The sequence below is a fragment of the Oncorhynchus masou genome, chromosome 23 (genome assembly GCF_036934945.1).
Source record: "Oncorhynchus masou masou isolate Uvic2021 chromosome 23, UVic_Omas_1.1, whole genome shotgun sequence".
Taxonomy (NCBI): Eukaryota; Metazoa; Chordata; class Actinopteri; order Salmoniformes; family Salmonidae; genus Oncorhynchus; species Oncorhynchus masou.
The window spans coordinates 36,130,207-36,156,332 of record NC_088234.1 but is presented as its reverse complement, the minus strand read 5'-3'; the positions used below and the strand labels follow the sequence as shown (position 1 = coordinate 36,156,332).

Here is a 26,126-nt window from a genome sequence, read left to right as displayed (position 1 = left end):
ACTCCCAGAACAACGCAAACTTATAAGGGCACAAGGTGAGACCCAAATGCAGACACAGGAGGCAGATGGCTGAGCTCCAATATTTATTGTACCAAAAGGAGTAGGCAAAAGGCAGGTTGGGGACCGCCAGGGTGCTGGGAGACCATGTGAACGAGAGAGATGAGTGCAGAGAGGGGGTTCACCAGGTTGCTGTAACCCCGAATTAAACGGCAGTAGAAGAAGTTAGCGAGCCCCAGGAAATGTTGTAACTGCACCCTGGACATAGGTTGAGGCCACTCTACCACTGCTTTCACTTTTCAGGATCCATCTGGATATTTCCATCAGCTATGACATATCCCAGAAAGGAGATTGTAGAGTGGTGGAACTCACACTTCTCAGCTTTCATGAACGATTGGTTCTCCAGGAGGCGCTAAAGGACTTGTCTGACATGAAGAACGTGTTCTTGGGCAGCCCGGGGAAAAATCAGGATGTCGTCAAGGTAGATGAATACGAAATGGTTTAGCATGTCTTGGAGCACATTGTTTACCAGAGCCTGGAAGACAGTGGGGGCGTTGATGAGTCCAAACAGCATGACCTGGCACTCATAATGTCCACTGGCTATGTTAAAGGCTGTCTTCCACTCATCTCCTTCGCGTATCTGAACCAGGTGGTAAGCATTCCAAAGGTACAGTTTGTAAAACATGGTAGCCACCTGGAGAGGTTCAAAAGCAGAGGAGAGGAGTGGTAGGGGGTACCAATACTTGATCGTTATATAATTCAGACCCCGGTAGTCAATGCACTGACACAGGGTCTTGTCCTTTTTCTACACGAAGAAAAACCCTGCGCCAGCAGGAGATGAAGACGGATGGATGCCTCCAGTAGCAGATAATCCACAATCTACTCCTCCATGGCTTTGGTCTCTGGGCCGGATAGAGAATATAGCCGATGTGGTGTCTAGGAGGACATACAGTAAATGGCATAATCATAAAGACAATGCGGGGGAAGAGAAGTAGCCCGTGCCTTACTGAAGACCTCCAGGAGGTCATGGTACTCAGTGGGGACAACAGCAACATCCCTGGCTTTGCTTACATCCTGAGGGGAACGCTTTCAGGCAATGAAAATGACAAAACGGGCTCCAACTCCGCATGAAGCTCGTGGTCCAGTCAATAGCATGATTGTGTTTCTGGAGCCAAGAAAAGAAATCCCAAAACCACAGGAACATGGGGAGGGAAATCGATGAGGAGGAACTGTAAGATCTCACTGTGGTTTCCTGATACCCATATATGAACGGGCACAGTGCTATGGGTGACTCTTCCAATAGAGCGGCCGTCCAGTGCCCTTGCATCCATGGGGACAGAGAGAAGTTGCGGGAATACCTCATTTAGAAACCATGGTAGCATCCATAAAAGTTTCATCAGCCCCAGAGTCAATGAGCACCCGGAGAGACTTAGACTGGTCTCCCCACAGCAGAATCACAAACCAAGTTAGACAGAAGATCGATGTTAGGGGACTCCCAGTCTGGCTCACCAGAGTACTTGTACCCACTAAAGAAAGGGGTTTCTCAACCTCTCTGGGATATGTGGGATGCTAGCGTGTGGGACGCTGGCCAAAAGCCAGGGAAAATACAGAAATAGCCAAATTCATATAAATTACTATAAATTACTATAAAAATCTAACTTACATTATTAAATCACACATGCAATATAGCAAATTAAAGCTACACGTGTTGCAAATCCAGCCAACATGTCAGATTTCAAAAAGGCTTTTCGGCGAAAGCAAACGATGCTATTATCTGAGGATAGCACCTCTGAAAACAAAAGAGAAAGCATATTTCAACTCTGCAGGCATGACACAAAACGCAGAAATAAAAATATAATTCATGCCTTACCTTTGACAAGTTTTTTTTTGTTGGCACTCCAATATGTCCCATAAATATCACAAATTGTCCTTTTGTTCGATTAATTCCGTCGATATATATCCAAAATGTCCATTTATTTGGCGCATTTGATCCAGAAAAACACCGGTTCCAACTTGAGCAAAGTGACTACAAAATATCTCAAAAGTTACTTTGCCAAAACATTTCAAACTACTTTTGTAATAAAACTTTAGGTATTTTTTTAAATAAATAATCGATAAAATTGAAGACGGGATGATCTGTGTTCAATACAGGAAGAAAACAAACTGAAGCATGCTTTCTGGTCACGCGCCTCTATCTAACAGTACACTTCAAGTGACCCACGTTCAAGATGGCCATACTACTTCATTACACAAAGGAATAACCTCAACCAATTTCTAAAGACTGTTGACATCCAGTGGAAGTGATAGGAACCGCAAGAAGGTCCCTTAGAAATCTGGATTCCCAATGAAACCCATTGAAAAGAGAGTGACCTAAAAAAAAAATCTGAATGGTTTTTCCTCAGGGTTTCGCCTGCTAAATAAATTATGTTATACTCACAGACATGATTCAAACAGTTTTAGAAACTTCAGAATGTTTTCTATCCAAATCTACTAATACTATGCATATCTTATCTTCTGGGGATGAGTAGCAGGCAGTTGAATTTGGGCTTACATTTCATCTGGACGTGACAATACTGCCCCCTGTCACCAAGAAGTTAACTGGGAAAGTGGCTATATAATGTCCCGCCCCTCCACAGTACAGACAACAGTGAGAATTTAGCATGCGTGAGCGTTCCCCAACCGATAACCTAGCTCTTCCCAGTTGCATGGGCTAAGGAGTATCCAACTTACCCGTCGCCGATGATTCACTGGGAACCTCGGTTGTTTTCGCCTCTCCTCTGGAAATACATACATCAGGGATTTACAGATTCCTTCGGACGGGCGCCAACATCAGCAGATGAATGAGTGTTGCCGAGACACGACCACCTCTCACACTTGTGTTCTCGTAGGTGCCCATCTATCCTAATTGCCAGGGCGATGAGGGAATTGAGGTCCCGTGGTATTTCCCGAGCTGCGAGCTCATCCTCTGACAGTCAGTGGAGAAAGGTGTCAAACAGAGCCTCTGGATTCAAGGAACTCTCTACTACGTAGTCATGTCACACTACAGGAGTTCTGATGTACCTGCAGTAGTTCTTGAGCCACCTCCCTCCCGGGCATCGGAGAATCGAAAACCTTCCTCACTTCTGCCATGAATTCCTCCAGGCTATGGGCACACAGCAGATTGTTGCTCCCACACAGCCGTTGCCCAGGAGAGCGCACTTCCGGATATTATCATGATTAAACACATTATCTTCGATCAGTCTGATGTGAATGAAGAGGGCTGGAGTTCAAAAATGAGGGAGCACTGGGAAAGGAATGCCCGGCAAGTACCAGGATCGCCTGCATAACGCTCCAGAGGAGGTAGGCGGGATCTCGAGGAGCCGGGGTAGGTTGAACAAATCCACTAGTAGTAGAAAGGTTAATGGGTGGTTGGGGGGTCTCAGAGGTGGCGGGCTGCATATGAGCTAACTCACTGATTTGCTCCATTATAGCCTTGAACCCTTTGTCATGGCGTTCCATCAGGGAACTAAGCCCTTCCAAAAGGACCAGCAGTTGCTCCTCATGCCTCCCAATGGTGGCTCCCTGCAGGGAGACAGCGTGACAGAGCTGGTTCTACTCTGCTGGGTCTATCATGGCCAGTTCGTACTATAAGGGCAGAAGGCGAGACCCAAATGCATACACAGGAGGCAGATGATTGAGCTCCGATATTTATTATACCAAAAGGGGGTAGGCAAAAGGCAGGTCGGGGACAGGCGAGAGTTCATAAACCAGTTCAGAGTCCAAACAGTACAAGGGGATAGGCAGGCTCGAGGTCAGAACAGGCAGAGCGGTCAGGCAGGTGGATTCGGCATCAGGACAGACAAGGGTCAAAACTAGGAGGGCTAGGAAAAAAACAGAAACTGGAACAAATAGGAGCTAGAAGAAACGCAGGTTGACTTGGCAAAACAAGATGAACTGGCACAGAGAGACACAGGGATAAATACACCGGGGACTACTGGGGAAAACAAGAGACATCTGGAGGTGGGTGGAGATAATCACAAAGACAGGTGAAACAGATCAGGGCGTCACAAAACTGTCTCTAACCAGAATAGAAAGTGGAGTGGGAGGCCCCGGTGCACAACTGAGCAAGTACATTTGAGTGTCTAGTTTGAGAAACAGATGCCTCACATATCCTCAGCTGGCAGTTTCATTAAATAGTACCCGCAAAAACAACAGTCTCAACGTCAACAGTGAAGAGGCAACAACGGGATGCTGACCTTTTAGGCAGATTTTCAAAGAAAAAGCCATATCTCAGACTGGCCAATAAAAAAAAGATTAAGATGTGCAAAAGAACACAGACACTGGACAGAGGAACTATGCCTATGTAGATATTCCAAAAACAAATCTGCCGTTTCCAGCAACAATAGTCATTTACAACATTAATAATGTCTACACTGTATTTCTGATAAATGTTGTGTTATATTAACTAATGAACAAAAATTGTGCTTTTCTTTTAAAAACAAGCACATTTCTAAGTGACCCCTAACCGTTGAACGGTAGTGTGTAAAATATACACTGCTCAAAAAAATAAAGGGAACACTTAAACAACACAATATAACTCCAAGTCAATCACACTTCTGTGAAATCAAACTGTCCACTTAGGAAGCAACACTGATTGACAATAAATTTCACATGCTGTTGTGCAAATGGAATAGACAACAGGTGGAAATTATAGGCAATTATCAAGACACCCCCAATAAAGGAGTGGTTCTGCAGGTGGTACCACAGACCACTTCTCAGTCCTATACTTCCTGGCTGATGTTTTGGTCACTTTTGAATGCTGACGGTGCTTCCACTCTAGCGGTAGCATGAGACGGAGTCTATAACCCACACAAGTGGCTCAGGTAGTGCAGCTCATCCAGGATGGCACATCAATGCGAGCTGTGGCAAGAAGGTTTGCTGTGTCTGTCAGCGTAGTGTCCAGAGCATGGAGGCGCTACCAGGAGACAGGCCAGTACATCAGGAGATGTGGAGGAGGCCGTAGGAGGGCAAAAATCCAGCAGCAGGACCGCTACATCCGCCTTTGTGCAAGGAGGAGCAGGAGGAGCACTGCCAGTCCCCCGTAAAATGATCTCCTGCAGGCCACAAATGTGCTTTTGTTGTCAGAACATTCAACTTTGATGTAATGTCCTTAAAACTAGTCAAAATGAGGCTCAGTAGTGTGTAAAGAAAAAAGTATTTAATAAGAATATTTCATTCATTCAGATCTAGGATGTGTTATTTTAGTGTTCCCTTTATTTTTTGAGCAGTAGTATATATATATATATATATATATATATATATATATATATATATATATATATATATATATATATATATACAGTTGAAGTCTGAAGTGTACATACACCTTAGCCAAATTCAGTTTTTCACAATTCCTGACATTTAATCCTTGTAAAAATTATCTGTCTTAGGTCAGTTAGGATCACCATTTTATTTTAAGTATGTGAAATAGAATTAGAATAATAGTAGGGAGAAAGATTTATTTCAGCTTTTATTTCTTTCATCACATTCCCATTGGGGCAGAAGTTTACATACACTCAATTAGTATTTGGTAGCATTGCCTTTAAATTGTTTAACTTTGGTCAAATGTTTGGGTAGCCTTCCACCAGCTTCCCACAATAAGTTTGGTGAATTTTGGCCCATTACTCCTGACAGAGCTGATGTAACTGAGTCAGGTTTGTAGGCCTCCTTGCTCGCACATGCTTTTTCAGTTCTGCCCACAAATTTTGTCAGGCCACTCCAATACCTTGGCTTTGTTGTCCTTAATAAGGCTAGGAATCCGCTAGCTGTTGACAACATCCGGGGGAAATTGGAGGGTGCGCAATTCAAATAAACGATCGTAATATTAAACATTTATGGACATACAAGTGTCTAATATTGTTTAAAAGCTGAATGTCTTATTAATCTAACTGCATTGCCCGATTTACGATAGGCTTTACAGCGTACCATGCGATTGTTTGAGGACGGAGCCCCACATCAACATATTTTTCAACCACCACAGGCTTCATAAAATCACAAATAGCAATTAAATAAATCACTTACTTTTGAAAATCTTCCTCTGTTTGCAATCCCAAGGGTCCAAGCTACAACATGAATGGTTGTTTTGTTAAATAAAATCCTTATTTATATCCCAAAAGGTCAGTTTAGTTGACGCCATCGATTTCAGTAATCCACTCGTTCAACATGCAGACAAAGGAGTTCAAAAAGCTACTGCAAAACTTTGTTCAAACTAGTCAAACTACGTTTCTATTCAATCCTCAGGTACCCTAAAATGAAAATAAACTCTTATATTTCATACAGAAGGGAGTATGTTCAATAGAAAAGTAAAAAGGAGCAGATTCCCCTCCTCTTCGACGTGCGCCAACAGAGTGATTTTCCACATGGACTCTTGTACCAAAACTCCAAATTATTCCTCTTTTTTGAAGAAACAAGGCTGGAACAATGAAGACTGTTGACATCTAGTGGAAGCCATAGGAATTGCAATCTGGGTGCTGGAATTACATAGGACCGATAGCTTTCCATTATAAGAGCCTGTTTGGTTTTTCTTTGGATATTCGCCTGACATATCAATTGTGTTATAGTCTCATGCATTATTTTTACAATTCTACAAACTTCAAGTGTTTTCTATCCAATGCTACTATATGCATATCCTGGCTTCTGGGCCTCAGTAACAGACAGTTTACTTTGGGCACGTCAGTCAGGTGGAAATTCCGAAAAATGGACACTATCCCTAAGAATTTTTTTTTTGTTGCCACAACTTTGGAAGTATGCTTGGGGTCATTGTCCATTTGGAAGACCCATTTCCAAACAAGTTTTAACCTCTTACACTTATGGTGGCGCTATTTCATTTTTGGAAGAAAAACGTTCCCGTTTTAAACAAGATATTTTGTCACAAAAAGATGCTTGACTATGCATATAATTGCTACTGTTCGAAAGAAAACACTCTGACGTGTCCAGAAATACAAATATCTTCTCTGTGCGTGCCCTTTAACCTCTTGAAACTCCCCATCCCGGATCCGGGATTGTGACTAAGCCTCAGGCTCATTAGCATAGTCATCTTGGTTTTGCCTGAAGCTCACGTTAAAGGGCACGCACAGAGAAGATATTTGTATTTCTGGACACGTCAGAGTGTTTTCTTTCGAACAGTAGCAATTATATGCATAGTCGAGCATCTTTTTGTGACAAAATATCTTGTTTAAAACGGGAACGTTTTTCTTCCAAAAATGAAATAGCGCCACCATAAGTGTAAGAGGTTAACGTGAGCTTCAGGCAAAACCAAGATGACTTGGCATCCAGGAAATGACAAGGATTTTTGAGGCTCTGTCTTTCATGATCTCCTTATATGGCTGTGAACGCAAGAGGAATGAGTCTGCCCTTTCTGTCGTTTCCCCAAGGTGTCTGCAGCATTGTGACGTATTTGTAGGCAGATCGTTGGAAGATTGACCATAAGAGACCACATTTACCACGTGTCCGCCCGGTGTCCTGCGCCGAAATTGGTGCGCAAAAGTCACCTGCCAGTATTTTTCCATGGGGCACAGAGAGAGAAGCAAGCTTCCACGAACTGCATGTCAATGAAGAGATATGTGAAAAAACACCTTGAGGATTGATTCCAAACAACGTTTGCCATGTTTCGGTCGATATTATGTAGTTAATCCGGAAAAAGTTTCACGTTGTAGATGACTGCATTTTCGGTTCGTTTCGGTAGCCAGGCGCAATGTAGAAAACGGAACGATTTCTCCTACACACAGACGCTTTCAGGAAACACTGCGCATTTGGTATGTGGCTGGGAGTCTCCTCATTGAAAACATCAGAAGCTCTTCAAAGGTAAATGATTTTATTTATTTGGTTATCTGGCTTTTGTGAAAATGTTGCGTGCTACATGCTACACAAAATGCTATGCTAGCTTTGCATACTCTTACACAAATTAGTCAATTTCTATGGTTCAAAAGCATATTTTGAAAATCTGAGATGACAGTGTTGTTAAGAAAAGGCTAAGCTTGAGAGCAAACGCATTATTTTAATTTTATTTGCGATTTTCAGAAATCGTTAACGTTGCGTTATGCTAATGAGCCTGAGGCTTAGTCACAATCCCGGATCCGGGATGGGGAGTTTCAAGAGGTTAACTTCCTGACTGATGTCTTGAGATGTTGCTTAAATATATCCACATATTTTTTGTATCTCATGATGCCATTTCTTTTGTAAAGTGCACCAGTCCCTCCTGCAGCAAAGCACCCCCACGACATGATGGTGCCACCCCCATGCTTCACGGTTGGGATGGTGTTCTTTGACTTGCAAGCCTCCCCCTTTTTCCTCCAAACATAACGATGGTCATTATGGCCATACAGTTCTATTTTTGTTTCATCAGACGAGAGGACATTTCTCCAAAAAGTATGATCTTTGTCCCCATGTGCAGTTGCAAACCGTAGTCTGGCATTTTTATGGATGTTTTAGAGCTGTGGCTTCTATCACGTTATCTCGATATAGGACTCGTTTCACTGTGGATATAGATACTTTTGTACCTGTTTCCTTCAGCATCTTCACAAGGTCCTTTACTGTTGTTCTGGGATTGTTTTGCACTTTTCGCACCAAAGTACGTTCATCTCTAGGAGACAGAACGCGTCTCCTTTCTGAGCGGTATGACAGCTGCGTGGTCTCATGTGGTTTATACATGCGTACTATTTTTTTTACAGATGAACGTGGTACCTTCAGGCATTTGGAAATTGCTCCAGAGTATGAACCAGACATGTCTACAATTTATTTCTGAGGTCTTGATGTCAAGCAAAGAGGCACTGAGTTTGAAGGTAGGCCTTGAAATACATCCACAGGTATGCCTCCAATTCACTCCAATTATGCCAATTAGCCTATCAGAAGCTTCTAAAGCCATGACATACTCTTCTGGCATTTCCCAAGCTGTTTAAAGTCATCTTATTATATCTAAACTTCTGACCCACTGGAATTGTGATACAGTGAATTATAAGTGAAATAATCTGTCTGTAAACAATTGTTGGAAAAATGACTTGTGTCATGCACAAAGCCGATGTCCTAACTGACTTGCCAAAACTATAGTTTGTTAAGAAGAAATTTGTTGAGTGGTTGAAAAAAGTGTTTTAATGACTTCAACCTAAGTGTATGTAAACTTCCGACTTCAACTGTATGTGCTGCCAAAAAATACAACTAATTATTGGTTTCTGAAAGAAACTCACCATCAAAGAAAGCACTGGCATAATGGTGAAATCAGTGGGATGTCGCATTTTGAAACACGTTTCAAAAAAGCATGTGATTAAACAAAGATATCATTGATCACATGTTAATCTAACCTTAAAATGAGCATTGGTACATTTTGTCGGATCAGCTGTGCTTTGAAAACTGCATTGGCTCTCCTCTCTCAAACGTCCCATCACTTGTCTATATTTACTATTATCTACTTAACCTGATAGTAAGTTATATTACATTTAAAATGGAGGTGTAGTTATCACTATTTAAACATAAATGAATTAAATTATACATAGTAAGTTATTCAAAGTAAATTTGGTGTTCATTACGATAGCTCTACATTTAAAGTTGACATAACTATGTTGCTATTGATTTAACTAGGTAGTGTAAGTTAAACTGACAAATGGTGAAGTTAACTGTATTGTATTAGTCAAAGTAAATTTGGTGTGAGTTAGTATAACTTCACATTTAAAGTTTGTATTGCTTGAAATATGCTGCACAACTTTTTGACTGGAAATAATATGTTGAAACAACAACAAAGAATTATGGTGTAGTTCACTATGTAGGGACTAGGGTGCCATTTGGGGTGCAACCCTAGATTAACACACACACACACAGCATACACAGGTTAACACAACAACAAAGCCACTACCTCACTCCACAATAACACACATACACATGAATGCATGTACAAACACCTGCACATAAAAATGCATGCACTGATACATATGCTCAACACAACAAAAAAGATCTGAATCGTAAAAACCAGTAGAGACTGATGAAAGGTAAAATGTTGAGGATTGGCTCATTGTAATGTCTGGAATTGAATGAATGGAACAATATCAACGACATGCAAATTAAAGATCTGCATTCATAAATATTTCTCCCACTGCCAGCCTCCACTGCTCACAATTACAAGGCATAGTTGACATTGACAGATGCATTACTAGATGCACTGCTAACCCACACGTCGAGAGGGAGAGTGTCAGAGATGTTCCAATTTTACTAGTGGGTGACACAAGTGGTAGTTACAGAGCTCTTTCTTCATCACTCTTCTCCGTTTGAATCTAAAACTTTCCGCTCGAAACTCATCACTAAACTTAGTGACAGCCACATCTGACAGGACTTTGGTATGAGAGCTTCTGAGATAGAGAGAGAGAGGCAAATGGATGGGCAATTACGTTTATGGGCAGTTTGAGGTGACATCCCTGCATATTGAATATTTTTTTAAATAGCCAGTCATCAGCCACAATGGTTCTCTGCGAGATGAAAAACAAAACAAAAGCATAGGGCCATTTTAACCGCCAAACATAATGCCCTCCACCATCGATCCACTGTCTGAGCCCTAAATGGCCCCCTATTCCCTGTAAAGTGAATACCTTGGTAAAATAAAAGATTTGGTTGTGCTAAAGGAGGGATTTGAGCTAAGGGATACTGTGAATAATGTGACACTCATCTTGAAGGAGCCAATAATGGTGTGAAATGGTGAAAGTCAACATGTAAAAAGTGAGCTTTATGAGTTTGTGTTTGATAAGTTTTATTTGTGTTTGATCAAATATAAAACAGTTGTAAATAACACAATAGCATCATGTTGCATGTTCTTCATGTTACGCCAGCCTTTGTTTTCTCTTAATCTCTGACTAAGACAACAAAAATGATGTCACTGGATCATGTGTATGCACACTAAACCAACATGACTAAGAGCAAAAGACCAGGATTAAATCTGAAACCTTGCTATTGTGCGCTTGACATTGAAACTTTTACCTTGAATGTGATCTCCGCAAACATGGTAACATTGCCTTTAAAAGCTGCATTGTCTACAAGCGTGATCTGAGTGAATCCCAGCCTAAGTGTAGCCGGAGCGATTTAGATAGTCATGCTTGTCAACATGGCTCTTTAAACATCCTCATTTCCTCGACAGCACACCTTATCCTCTCATTGTGTCATTCTGATTTCATCAAACACACACACGCACACACAGTCAGATGGTCCGTAAACATACCTCACACACACACACACATACACATACAATTCTGATTTAAACGCATGGCTTCAATGAGCTGCCATTGGCGGTGTAATCATCACTTTAGTAGAAGTGACGGCAGCTGTAGCAGTGGCAGCTTTGTGGGCATGGAGATTTGCTCTATTCTATACTCAAACGCCCAATTACAATTTACATAATGTTAAGCAATACGGTGGAGTGACTTTTATGTGGGAGAGGACGATTCAGATGAGGATACGAGATTATGAACTCCAATAGGGCTCTGGTCAAAAGTAGTGCACTATGTACTGAATAGGGTGCAATATGGGGCGCAACCTGTTGCCTGCCGACAGTTGTCAGACGGATGTTTGGGTCTATTTAGTGGGGTCTAATCTTCACTTGTTTATTTTTTCAGTGGTTGTTTTTTTTCCCACACGTTGTTTGTTCTCTGTTCTTGTCTTTTTCTGCGAAAAAGAGAACCCTCCAGGTTAAATGTTTATTGAACTCCGAAAAATGTTCTCTCTGCAGATCAATCATTCTCCCGCTGTCGTCATGAGCCATTTCGCTGGCAAATGGATTCCCGCAGAAATAGAAAAGGGGTCTTTATAATTGGCTGCGGGTGGTGAGACACAGTTCATAACCATGCCACATGCTCTCAGTGGTTTGTGTTGTGTGTGTGTGGATAGGGTGGTGGTGGTGGTGGTGGGGGGGGGGGGTTGTGTGCATGTATTTGTGTGTGTGGTGGCTGGTGGTTTCCAGTCAGGGAAAGTTAGAGCTGGCAATCTGAGATACAATCTAACCTCTGACCCTGCATCTCAAAGTCAGAGATAAGAGAGAAAAGAGATAGATTACAGGTAGAGGGGTGGGTGTACATACTGAGATATACAGTGCCTTGCGAAAGTATTCGGCCCCCTTGAACTTTGTGACCTTCTGCCACATTTCAGGCTTCAAACAAAAATATATAAAACTGTATTTTTTTGTGAAGAATCAACAACAAGTGGGACACAATCATGAAGTGGAACGACATTTATTGGATATTTCAAACTTTTTTTCCTCCTTGCAAAACAGCTCGAGCTCAGTGAGGTTGGATGAAGAGCATTTGTGAACAGCAGTTTTCAGTTCTTTCCACAGATTCTCGATTGGATTCAGGTCTGGACTTTGACTTGGCCATTCTAACACCTGGATATGTTTATTTTTGAACCATTCCATTGTAGATTTTGCTTTATGTTTTGTATCATTGTCTTGTTGGAAGACAAATCTCCATCCCAGTCTCAGGTCTTTTGCAGACTCCATCAGGTTTTCTTCCAGAATGGTCCTGTATTTGGCTCCATCCATCTTCCCATCAATTTTAACCATCTTCCCTGTCCCTGCTGAAGAAAAGCAGGCCCAAACCATGATGCTGCCACCACCATGTTTGACAGTGGGGATGGTGTGGTCAGGGTGATGAGCTGTGTTGCTTTTACGCCAAACATAACGTTTTGCATTGTTGCCAAAAAGTTCAATTTTGGTTTCATCTGACCAGAGCACCTTCTTCCACATGTTTGGTGTGTCTCCCAGGTGGTTTGTGGCAAACTTTAAACAACACTTTTTATGGATATCTTTAAGAAATGGCTTTCTTCTTGCCACTCTTCCATAAAGGTCAGATTTGTGCAATATATGACTGATTGTTGTCCTATGGACAGAGTCTCCCACCTCAGCTGTAGATCTCTGCAGTTCATCCAGAGTGATCATGGGCCTCTTGTCTTCTCCTTGTATGAGCTGAAAGTTTAGAGGGACGGCCAGGTCTTGGTAGATTTGCAGTGGTCTGATACTCCTTCCATTTCAATATTATCGCTTGCACAGTGCTCCTTGGGATGTTTAAAGCTTGGGAAATCTTTTTGTATCCAAATCCGGCTTTAAACTTCTTCACAACAGTATCTCGGACCTGCCTGCTGTGTTCCTTGTTCTTCATGATGCTCTCTGCGCTTTTAACGGACCTCTGAGACTATCACAGTGCAGGTGCATTTATACGGAGACTTGATTACATACAGGTGGATTGTATTTATCATCATTAGTCATTTAGGTCAACACTGGATCATTCAGAGATCCTCACTGAACTTCTGGAGAGAGTTTGCTGCACTGAAAGTAAAGGTTCTGAATAATTTTGCACGCCCAATTTTTCAGTTTTTGATTTGTTAAAAAAGTTTGAAATATCCAATAAATGTCTTTCCACTTCATGATTGTGTCCCACTTGTTGTTGATTCTTCACAAAAAAATACAGTTTTATATCTTTATGTTTGAAGCCTGAAATGTGGCAAAAGGTCGCAAAGTTCAAGGGGGCCGAATACTTTCGCAAGGCACTGTATAGATGGAGGGATGAGAGAGGATAGAGGAATGAAATGTAGAGATAATAAGAAGATAAATGTGCATGGATGGAGCCAATAATTGATGAATACATGCGTGTGCCTGGCATCAATCGAGCTCCCCCATTTCTCAATGTTTCAAAGAGGTTTGTGCTCAGTCAAAATAAAGTCAGATATTTTCTGACTCTCACACTCCAGTAATGAAGGTTTTGTCTTGTACATGCTAGCAGTGTGTACACCAGGGGTGAGAAAAATAGGGCCTAAGCCGATTAACTGCGTGGTGGATTTAACAAAAAAAATATGTGCGTCTTAGTTCATACAAGCTCAGTTACATGAGTAACCTTCGATGTCCACTATTGGCATTTGGAAAAACTGAGGTTTCTGGTTACTTCCTACAAATTTGACCCTAGCGTTTGTATGGTTGGAGCTATTAGCTATTATTACCCCATTCCTGAAAGCTAAGACTCTCAGAAACACATACATGCATTATAAACTATAGGAAAACATAGGATTTTTTTACACAGGCTGCCGTTGCATTTGGAAACTTTTGGCAAAATTAGAAAATACCCACTTTTCCAGGCACCACTCCACCACTGGTTAGGGTCATTGGAAAGACCATGGTCTTGAATTCTGGACTTGTTCTTGACTCGGTCTCCCCCCCTTTGGTCTTGGTCTTGACCCGAACTCGATTTGCTCCTGACTTGGTCTTGAATCGGTCTTGCTTTAGTTGGTCTCGAACACAACACTGGTGTGTAAGAGTAAATGCTAGTGTGTGTATCTGTAAAAGTACATATGCTGAATGTATGATACTGCCAAGTTGAAGAACAGTTCACTTTAATCAACAGTTTTCACTTCAATGTAAATATGCAGGAGTAGCAAAAGAGCAAATTTTAATCCATAGTCCTTAATGCAGTCCCACATCTCATACTGCAGCTTTGATTATCATCCATTTGAATATTTAACCAATATCTAATTCTCTCGCCCTTGTGACCCCTATCCCTCCCTCACTCCATTCCTCCACCCTCTCCTCTAGGGAGTGAATAGTATGTTTCAGGTGTTCCTAACGGGGAACAACTCGGATCACTTCACCATCTCCCCCACGGCAGTGCAGGGCCGGGCTGACATCAGGATGAGGGTGGCCGTGCCTCTGGACTATGAGAATATTCGCGCCTACAGCTTCTCTGTGAGTTCAATCTGCACACACACACACACACACACACACACACACACACACACACACACACACACACACACACACACACACACACACTAACGGACACACAAACGCATGCACACAAACACACACCCACACAAAAACTTGTTTACGGCACATTCTTATTTCCGTTACAAACACACTATCAGTAAAATGTACTTTAGCAAGACTCATCTACCGTATGGAGCACAGTGAGCAAAGACACTGTGAGCAGGTTTCTAGGACCCAGATTTAAGGAGCGATTGGTACATCCATTTTTTTTACTTTTAAATTAATTAATTATGTACAAAACATTTGAAACACTTGTCTTTCTTTGACATAGACTATCCAGGTGACAGCTATAATCTCTTATTGATGTCACCTGTTAAATCCACTTCAATCAGTGTATATGAAGTGGAGGAGACAGGTGAAAGAAGGATTTTTAAGCCTTGAGACAGTTGAGACATGGATTGTGTATGTGTGCCATTTAGAGGGTGAATGGGAAAGACAAAAGGTTTAAGTGCCATTGAATGAGGTATGGTAATAGGTGCCAGGCACACTGGTTGAGTGTGTCAAGAACTGGAACGCTGCTGGATTTTTCACACTCATCAGTCAATTTAGTATGCCTACTCCTGGACTAAAACACACTTTCAATTGACATTCTCCATATGGCATGCTTTTTAGAAAATCTTTGTTCCTGGAAACTGACCCATAGTGTTTTTTCAGTGATTTGAACTGCAACTGTAAGTTTATGTTTAGGTCCACACATCCTGAGAACCAAAGCATGGTAGCGCTATAAAGACAGTAACGGTATATAGTCACATTAGGTAAAACACGTACTAAAGCGAGGTCCATGCAGAAATTATTTGTCGAGATCGGTGTGGATCGGTGTGGAAGAACTTGACTGGCCTGCACAGAGCCCTGACATCAACCCCATTGAACACCTTTGGGATTTATTGGAATGCACACTGCGAACCAGGCCTAATCGCCCGACATTGGTGCCAGACCTCACTAATGCTCATGGCTGAATAGAAGCAAGTTTCTGCAGAAATGTTCCAACATCTAGTGGAAGGCCTTCCCAGAAGAGAGGATGCTGTTATAACAGCAAAGGGGGGACCAACTCCATATTAATGCCCATGATTTTGGAATAAGATGTTTGACGAGCAGGTGTCCAGACTTTGTCATGTAGTGTATAATAATAGATGAATTTGGCAAGATGGAATTGGTAATCGTCTGATGGGTGACAATACTATGAATTGTCAAATTGTGAATAAAGAGACTGATGGACAGTGCAGCTTGTGAACGGAGAACATGCATTTTTAAAAAATATTTTCCAATCATATGCAGTCCAGACGTTTTGATTCCTATATTCCACCAGAATGACCAGAGCCTAAGTGTTTTAACACACATACATATGCCAAACAACTCTACAAAATTAGCTGATGGGTTTTGTTTTGATTATTGTGGGTGTAGTTCAATATGAAATACAGTAACTTACTTGCCGCTGGCTGACTGTAAGTTATTGTCAAATTCACAGCAACCGCTCTAAAGTGAAGGTGACAACAGGGCATTTTAACTTTTTGACCTTCTATTAAGTATTAGAGTCTCTCCCCTCTCTCTTTCAGCTATTTGCCAATGAGTCCATGTCAGACCATGTGGGTTTTGCTCGTATCTATATTGACCTGATCAATGAGAATGACAACCGGCCCATCTTCAGTAAACCTCTGTACAACATCAGTCTGCCTGAGAACACTCCCAGAGGCACCTCCCTGCTACGCATCCAGGTAAGGTTATCACTGCAACATGCTATAACACACTGTAACACACACACAGCTTGTCACTGGATTACACTGTATCATGCTGTGGTATGGTATATGTTGTGCTGTAACACCCCTTGCCTAGGTAAGCTCGTTACGATCTCCCCGAAGTATGGTTTACCCTGTTGGAGCAGTTGTTAGCTGGGAGACCCCGGTTCAAGAACATCAAAGGGCATTGCACTGTCCCGTTTGCTGCATGTACCAATTGCTGTATGGTATACTGTAGCTACCTAAAACCATATAAATCTGATATTAACACAGAGTGGCCAACCAAAATCCTCAACATGTTGATACAATCAAAACAATCTCATCAGGATCAGAGATGGCCTCCAGGTGAATGACCCTCACTGACACTCATCCTCAGTGTGTGTGTGTGTGTGTGTGTGTGTGTGTGTGTGTGTGTGTGTGTGTGTGTGTGTGTGTGTGTGTGTGTGTGTGTGTGTGTGTGTGTGTGTGTGTGTGTGTGTGTGTGTGTGTGTGTGTGTGTGTGTGTGTGTGTGTGTGTGTGTGTGTGTGCTTGTGCTTGTGCGTGCGCGCACGCGTGTGTGTGTTACTCTTCCTGTGTGTGGGAGTGAGCATGTGTGTGTGGGCAGGCATGTGTGTGTCTCCTAGTACCACCCTGCCTTTATTACTGTCTACGTTTAATCCATACCAAGACCAGAGGTCACTATCATCTATATAATCTGACCTAGAAGTTTGACCATAGCCCATAGGGCTAAAGTCAAAGGTAGTGCACGAAATAGGGAATAGAGTGCCATTTGGGAAGCACTGCCGGTTATCTGCACATTGTTCCAACAATAACTGGATTACCATTAATTACGATGACAGTACTCTCAGACTTACACACGCACATTTAGACTCTAACCTGCTCTAGTAGATACAAGAAGCGCAAAAAGCATACGGTAGAAATCCATACTGTTTATAGACTGTGCGCTCGTGAAATTGAAATTGCGACACACCCGGGCAATCTAATATCCAATAAGTCTTCTTGATGACATTCGCTGTGTGCAGGCGCACACACACACACACACACACACACACACACACACACACACACACAAAGCAAGTCAGACATCGGACACAAACACTCACACACACATCGAGGACACACAAAAACACTCACGCCGGACACACTGCTGCACACTGCTTTCCTGACTAATCTCTCATGCTTACATGTAACCTCAGTACAGTATGTCTGGTAACATTCTATAATAACTATCATGAATAAGCATCAATAAACATGTATAAACTATTAACACATTTATTTGTAAACATGTATAAACATTTATTAACAAGCATTTCTAAGCATTTTAAGATATCCATTCCAAAAGCATTTAAATCATGTATAATTATTCGTAAAGCATAAAGACATTCACAAGCATTTGTATAGGTTCATTCATGAATGTTATTATAAAGTGTTATTGTATGTCTTTTGCTCTGTCCTGTCTGCTCTAGCTGCTATTTCACTAAGTCTCTTATCATCCTCTCCATTCTTACTCCCCTTCCTGTTTCCTCTCCCTCTCCCTCTTTCTCTCTCATCCCTCTCTTTCTGAGGCTGTTGTACTGTAGTGTCTAGCCAGTAAAGCCCAATTATTTTTGCTGTTATTTCACACACAGCACTTCAGCACTTCCAAGCTCACCACCACTGTTGTGACATTGTATCATTAATGTGACGACTGCTATTCATTGAATAATTAACTGTGTTTATAATTAACTCAGTAACCTGGGTCACCATGGGAAAAGTTTGTTTGAGTTACCGTTTCCCAAATGAACTCAAAGAATATCAGAATATCGATTTCATAGCAGTCGCTAATTAACTAATTTCCAGTTGCTAATTAATTAATTAATTTCAGTCTCATTCTGAACGTCGCATAATTCGTAAATCTACACAAACCCGGGTCTCACTAAATCATTCCGTACCACACCGATTGAGTTGATTATTTATTTACTAACGAGCTAGAAGGTTAATATAAGATAAACATACACAAAACAGTCTAGGTTATTGGTTAGAACTTCATACAATGGCAAAACAGGTCCCTAGCGGACCAACACAATATGACACATGTTACACAAGATGTGGATTTAGAGAGAGGAGGGTGCACAAGAGAAAAGCACATTTGTAAACTATGTTTAGTTTAGTTTAACACCTACCCAGACTGCCGCTCTTATTGGTCAGAATTATAATGAATGTATTTACTTGCTGAAAATCTGCATTGGGTATCTCTTCGTGGAACAAGTTCCGCTTAGGAGATTTAGGCAACGATCTTAGATGGCCGCGTCTCCTTCATCACCGGATGTATGTCTCTGATTGTCCACACCTGTGTCCTTTCTCTTGGTAGTCTGTTATCTTGCACTTATTCTGTGAGAGTGGACTTCTGAGGAGGATAATCAGCCATATCGATGCTCCCAGCTTGGGCAGGAAGGCCGTGTAGATAATCGATGACTGAAAGAGAATAACCAGTTGGTTCTTCTTGAATTCACCTTCTAAGATACAGTAATCTACTGGAGCCTTGATTGTTAAGAGGTTCCTTTGTCCTTTTCCTTGTGTTGCGTTTGGAATCTCAACTATCCGTAGACCTTGGCTGCAGCAGGCGGTCAACTTAGTCTGGATGTAAATTCTTTATGGCATGCTCTCTGGGTTCCCTGGGGCGTAGCTCATTACAAAGGAAAGGTATCAGGATTTTAACAACAACTAAATTCACAGTTCATCATTACAAAAACATTCTCTTTCATCTGGATATTCTCTACACAACGCACAGTATGTAAACATCATGTACATATTATAAAAACTCTTCAAGTTAATGTTTTTGTTATAACGTCGTCTTTTATCTTTCAATAAAATAACAAAAACAACATTCATTTTCACATTCCATCGATCATTGTTACCACCATTTTGGCTGGTGAAATATATTGTCCCAATATTTATTGCATGTTACAATTCTGAGGTAGATTCTCCATAAGGCCCACACAAAGACATTCCAGTCCCAAACATTAACAGGACCAACGATTCATAAGATTTACAATGGGCATGAGTTGTCATAACCCCCCCCCCCCCAATCAATCCCTCTATACCTCTCCCCATCTGCGGGATCCTCACAGGTCAGTCATGACACCACTCACTAGTGTCAGAACGTATGTATGCACACTATACTGCATGTCATGACTTGGTGTGTGTGTGTAGGCGTGGCTGTCAGTGTGTCCTGTGCCTTGTGCACTAGTTTGGGGGTACATCATTTGAAAGTCAACCACTAGACCTTTCCACTATTCTAGTACCACAGTTGTGTACTTCACTCTATGCGGTCAACAGCTGCTGTCCTCTGTGAACACAGACACACACAAACACACTCACTGAGTGACCGACCATCTCCTCTGACTAAACAGATGTTTCCCCACTCCTCTAGCCTCTGTCCATAAATACATGTTAGAGCCGGGGTGGCTTTATGGCTGACACACCCAAAAACACACACACAGTCCTGTGTCACACTGCCTCATCCCTCACCACCATCCCTCAAGGTCAGCACACGGACAGAGCAGAGAATTATCACGCTAGAGCCTGACAGACAGTCATCACACACAACTCACAAGTGTGTGTGTCTGTGTGCAATTGAATGTGTGCATTTGTATATACATGAAAGTGTTTGTCTGTGTGCATGCGCATATGTCCCTTCTTGTGCTTTTGCGTGTACTTGTGTGCTATGTGTGAATAAATGCCAGTGAAGTAATTTCAATGTGTTAATGTACATGTTTGTATGTGTATGTGGCTCTGCGCTCTGTTTCTGTTCATAGTTATCAACTAACGATTACAGAGGCCTATTTAATATGGGGAGGATATTGCTATTTGTTAGATATGCTCATCCCTGATCAAACGAATGTATGTGCACGGAAATGTATTAATGATGCCTTACTAATTCCTTAGATTAATACGAAGACACATTATTCTTCTAAATATTCTGAGTAAAGATAAGCAATTTTACTGTACACCAAAAGTTGTGTATATAAATTGTATCATCATTAAAAAACATTCTGAAATTGTAGATAACTATTATCAATCAGCCACAGTTGCTATAAGGGATATTCAATGTGATAAAATGGGACTGACAGTACATACTGTATAAATCCTCTTAGCACTTCAGAGTGCCAATGTTAAATTTGAACAGACTTTTTAGGCAGTCATTGCCACACCAAGAACTCAGTGAACTAAGTCACAGACAGGGTGTGAACTGCACCAGATGGCAGGCAAATGCCATTTCAGCACCACACGCCTGGACAGACACTCTAACTCCTCCAGCTCACTGGAGAGCTCAGGGTCGTGTTCATTGGGGCACATAAAGTAAAAGGTTTAAAACGGCTTGTGATGGAAAACAAAAATAATTATTTCATATTGGACTAGTTCAGACAGTACCTCTCTGTTTCGGACTATTTTCTTCTGTTTTGTGCCTACTAAACATGATCCAGCACTCGACCTGTGTGAGTCAGCTGTAAGTCAGTATGACAGTACTTGAAGGCTTATGTTAGTTAGTTAGTCTGTCAGCCAGCCAGCCAGCCAGCCAGCCCATCTGTCCATCCGTCCGTCTGTTGGTCCGTTTGTTTGTTTGTTCATAAGTTTGTTTGTCCGTTTGTTTGCTCGTTGATTTGTTTTTATGAGTCAGTAAGTCAGTTAGTCAACTCTGTGTTGTTGTCTGTTCACACTGCTATGCTTTATCTTGGCCAGGTCGCAGTTGAAAATGAGACCTTGTTCTCAACTAGCCTGCCCGGTTAAATAAAGGTGAAATAAAAAATAAAATAAAAATTCATTCAATTAACATAATTATTGCCCTACATTTTATGGCCATGCTTGTGATGGCCAGGGTGTTGTGCATTCCAGAGTTTAGTATGTGAGGTGCGTCTTAATGGGGAGGTAGGGCAAAGTAGATATGCATATTGTGACGGTTTTCTTCAAACTCCTCCGCTGACGAAGAGGTGTAAGCAAGGATCGGACCAAAATGCGGCGTGGTAATTTTCATACATGTTTAATGAACAAATAAACACGAACAATACAAAACAACAAACGTAACGTGAAAACCTAAACAGCCTATCTGGTGACAACAAACACAGAGACAGGAACATCAGGACACTAAGGACATAAGGACAATCACCCACGAAACACTCAAAGAATATGGCTGCCTAAATATGGTTCCCAATCAGAGACAACGATAAACACCTGCCTCTGATTGAGAACCACTTCAGACAACCATAAACTTAAGACAAACACAAAATACTTCGACCAGGGCGTGACACATATTTAAATTTGCATAAGTATAAATAATTATAAGTATGTTAAGGTAATTTTCCCAGTGGTTTCAAACAGTGCCAAATGAGCACCAGAAATGTAATTGAAATGCTTTGTTGAGCTTAATATTTATGATTCAACTGATTATGGTTTATATACATACAAGCCTTATTCAATGATTACTCAATGTCCTGTCTTGCAGCCCCACCTTCCCACACACGCGCACAAAAATGCACACGCACGCACAAACTCTCTCTCTCTGACAGGAACTCACACACAAACATAAGCACACACACAAGCACACAAACGGAGAGCAGCCCAGACCACAGACTGTTTCATATTTATCAGCTGCAGTGTTACTTATCATTATAAATATTTATTTGGATTTACTCTCTGTCCAGGTCTCTCTCTCCATCACACTCTTTCTCACCCTGGAGAGTTTAGACTCCGGCATCTCCTCATATCAGTAAAATTGCTCTTTGTTTTCTCCCCTCCTTGGGTTTGAGTGTGTTTGTATTCTTTCATTTCTTATTCATAGCCTCCAATCGTATTTTCAGTCTCTCACTTTCCTTTAGCCGTTGTAACACTAATGGATTTGGGGTTCTGTCAATGTGTGTGAGTGTGTGTGGTGGGTGCTTGGTAAATATTTATTCACAATGGCCATTTTCTTCTCACTTCTATGGAATGGAGGTTCCTTCAGTCTTTTACCCTTCCTTCTTTAGAAGTAGGATAATCACTCTCACATTTGAAGTCTTGTTGTATGTGATTGGGAAATATAAGATCTGACATGACTTAAAATAAAATAACTTGCACACTGCACTTGCCAGTATCGCTTACCACATTTGTATTTAGCATATTTATTGTCTTCACTATAAGGGTACAATGCGAGACCCAGATGCAGACACTGGAGGCAGATGGTCCGAGTCCCTGATATTTATTATAATCCAAGGGTAGGCAATAGAATGATCGTGGACAGGCAAAAAATCCAAACCGGGTCAGAGTCCAGGAGGTACAGAGTTGCAGGCAAGCTCGAGGTCAGGGCAGCCAGAAAGGTCCGGCAGGCAGGTTCAGAGTCAGAGCAGGCAAGGGTAAAAACTGTGAGGACTAGCAAAAGAGAATAAGATAAGAAAAAGCAGGAGCATGTGAAAAACACACTGGTTAACTTGACAAGACACACTGGCACAGAGAGACAGGAAACACAGGGATAAATACACCGGGGAAAATAAGTGACAGCTGGAGGGGGTGAGGACAATCACAAGGACAGGTGAAACAGATCAGGGCCCTTCACAGCCCTTCGTAAGAGAGTTTGTGATATTATAGTTGTTCATCCTTTTGTGTAGACATCGCTCCATAGCTAATCTAGGATCAGCACACCTATTCTGATACGCTTTGCGAATACGGGCCCTGATTCTTTAACACTAGAAAGATAGAAAAGCGTCATAATGACACAAAACAAATCCCCCTCATCGTAGACCTTTCCTAAATAAGCCTATATAACACACTGTCATTGTTAGAATCTTAATATCATGAAAATAACTGGAGTTATAACCAGTTTCTTAGGAGTGCATGTAATTTTCTGAATGGTTTCCCCCCTTTTTCTCCCTACAGTCAAAGGTGCCATGCCCAGTTGATAATTACCTTGATAATGGCCTCAGAACTAACCTAAACTATATTGAAACTAATGTGATACATATAACATAAGCTTAAATAAATGTAGTAAAATGTGATGGGGGAGAAAGTGTAAGAATGGGCGAGTTGATGAGCGAGGGGAAGAAAACGATGCAAAGAAAACAACCTGGTCAAAGAAAACAACATGGTCGTCAAAGAGAGATGGGAGCTCCCTCCCTCTGCCCAAAACAAGGCACCTGCACAGCAGCTGCACTCCACAATAGTCCTGAAAAATTACAACACAACACTCACACTTTACCAATGCAAGGCAAGAAAGAATGTTTGTGTCATGAACACCATGCATTTGACAGTTTCCACTGACAGTGACACAATAAAGAGAAAAACAGACTATTACACACTACTACCGAACAAAGGGTTACATAATATGCATCTGACAATTTGCTTTGGAATTCTAAGTAGCCAATGAATGTCACCAGGTAAGAGAATGGTAGCAAATAGGATTGTTCTTTACGCACCTCAAACTTAAAAATAGTGATCACCTTGAATGAATGAATGTCGATCCGTAAAGTTGACTGTAGTAAATCCTTTGCATCTTGTTTGGCGTTTTTGGGGATTTGTTTGTGATGGTTTGATTGCAGTAAGAATCGTGAGCTCTCCCACCATATGTTCAAACACCTGTGTCTTTATATAACACCTGATGTGTTTACCACCACCATGTGTCTGCTCCTAGTGGTCGGGAGTGTAATTGCCTTAAATAATACCATGATCAGGAAACTAGGTGTATGTCGCAGGTCACTACTTCACAGGAGAGCCGTTTGAACGTAAACTTGTTTAAATATAAATGCGTTTTCTGTCAAAAATGCCTTCTCGAACATGTGAACTTTCATGTGCCTTAATAACAAACTTGTATGCCATCCGTAGATACGAATCAAATTGTTAAATTACAAGCCTAGTTGGCTTAGCCAAAGAAAAAGTCAGCCACTTTCCCTAGCGATGATTGGCTGAGATAATGAGTGGGCTGGACATCCCAAGAAATGAGTCGGGATTAGTCTACCATATAGCACACTTCTGTCTATTTGAGCTGGTCAGTATGTCTAGGTAATCCTGTCTAAAGCAGATTTTTTTAAAGTATGGTGTATTAAAACTGCATGAGGGTTCAAAAAGTTTTGAAGTCAGTGGAATTTGAGTATGAGAAAACACCTGTCTCCAGATTACATTTTCAAACTAAGGGCAACCATGGCATCTGACAGGAGACGCATCCAACTATGGATGATGTACATGGGTAAGATAGTCTAGCTAGCTACATTTCCAGATATTACACATTTCTAATTTTGATAGAAATAGCCATTTGCTTGGCTCGCTATATTCTAATGTTAGCTAGTTAACATTGCACCCGTTTGGTTAGCAACCTGCAGTTTCATGCAGGGTAGTAACGTCATGAGTTGTGATTATGGTTCATTGTTTACGTAGCTAGCTAGCTAATGTTAGCTGGCTGGCTTGCTAATGTTTTGTGTATGACATTATTATTCGTATCTCAGAGCCATTTGTTTAGCTATAGCCTAATTTTAGCTAGCTAATGTTGAACCTGGTTGGTTAGCTACAGTACCTGCAGATTCATGTAGATTAGTAATGTCATGAGTTGGGATTAAGGTTAATTATTTTAGCAAAATATAAGTCTGGCCATCTACTTCGATTTCAGAGCACTCTCGTCTGATGTGCCAGAGAGCGCAGAATAACTGAGGAAGTTGTGAATGCTCAATACTGGTTGAATAAGGCCGGTGTCTGTAAACGTCAGCAAAAAAGCATAATTAAACTGTTGCAAGCAGCACAGTTCGTCACCAATGCTCTGGATAACATGAAAACAGCCTAACCAGCTCTGCTAGGGCGAGTAAAATGGTCAGAGTGGAGTGTTCTCTCAATATGTGTCTGGAAGTAGCTAGCAAGCTAGCCAATGTTAGCCAGTTAACTTTTTGCGTCGAGCAATCCCGGATCCGGGATTCTATTTATAGCCTTAAGCTCATTAGCATAACGCAACGTTAACTATTCATGAAAATCGCAAATGAAATGAAATAAATATATTTGCTCTCAAGCTTAGACTTTTGTTAACAACACTGTCATCTCAGATTTTCAAAATATGCTTTTCAACCATAGCTAAACAAGCATTTGTGTAAGAGTATTGATAGCTAGCATAGCTATAAGCCTAGAATTCAGCCAGCAACATGTTCACAAAAACAAGAAAATCATTCAAATAAAATCATTTACCTTTGAAGAACTTCAGATGTTTTCAATGAGGAGACTCTCAGTCAGATAGCAAATGTTCAGTTTTTCAAAAAAATATTATTTGTGTAGGACAAATCGCTCCGTTTTGTTTACGTTTGGCTATGAAAAAATCCTGTATCCAGTTATAGCCTCAAGCTCATTAGCATAACGTAATGTTAACTATTTATGAAAATCGCAAATTAAATGAAATGAATGTGCTAGCTCTCAAGCTTAGCCTTTTCTTAACAACACTGTCATCTCAGATTTTCAAAATATGCTTTTGAACCATAGCAAAACAAGCATTTGTGTAAGCGTATTGATAGCTAGCGTAGCATTTAGCGTAGCATTTAGCGGGCAACATTTGCACAAAAACCAGAAAAGGATTCAAATAAAATCATTTACCTTTGAA

At 41.3% G+C, this 26,126-nt stretch overlaps 1 protein-coding gene across 1 annotated transcript in view; it reads left to right on the top strand.

Moving 5' to 3' along the window:
- cdh23 (cadherin-related 23) overlaps window positions 1-26,126 on the top strand; it is a 688,999-nt gene that overhangs the window by 386,042 nt on the left and 276,831 nt on the right. The window contains exons 12-13 of the mRNA XM_064931960.1: window positions 14,585-14,734; window positions 16,369-16,527. Of these exons, the coding sequence (XP_064788032.1) occupies window positions 14,585-14,734; window positions 16,369-16,527 (309 nt within the window). The remainder of the gene's footprint in view (window positions 1-14,584; window positions 14,735-16,368; window positions 16,528-26,126) is intronic.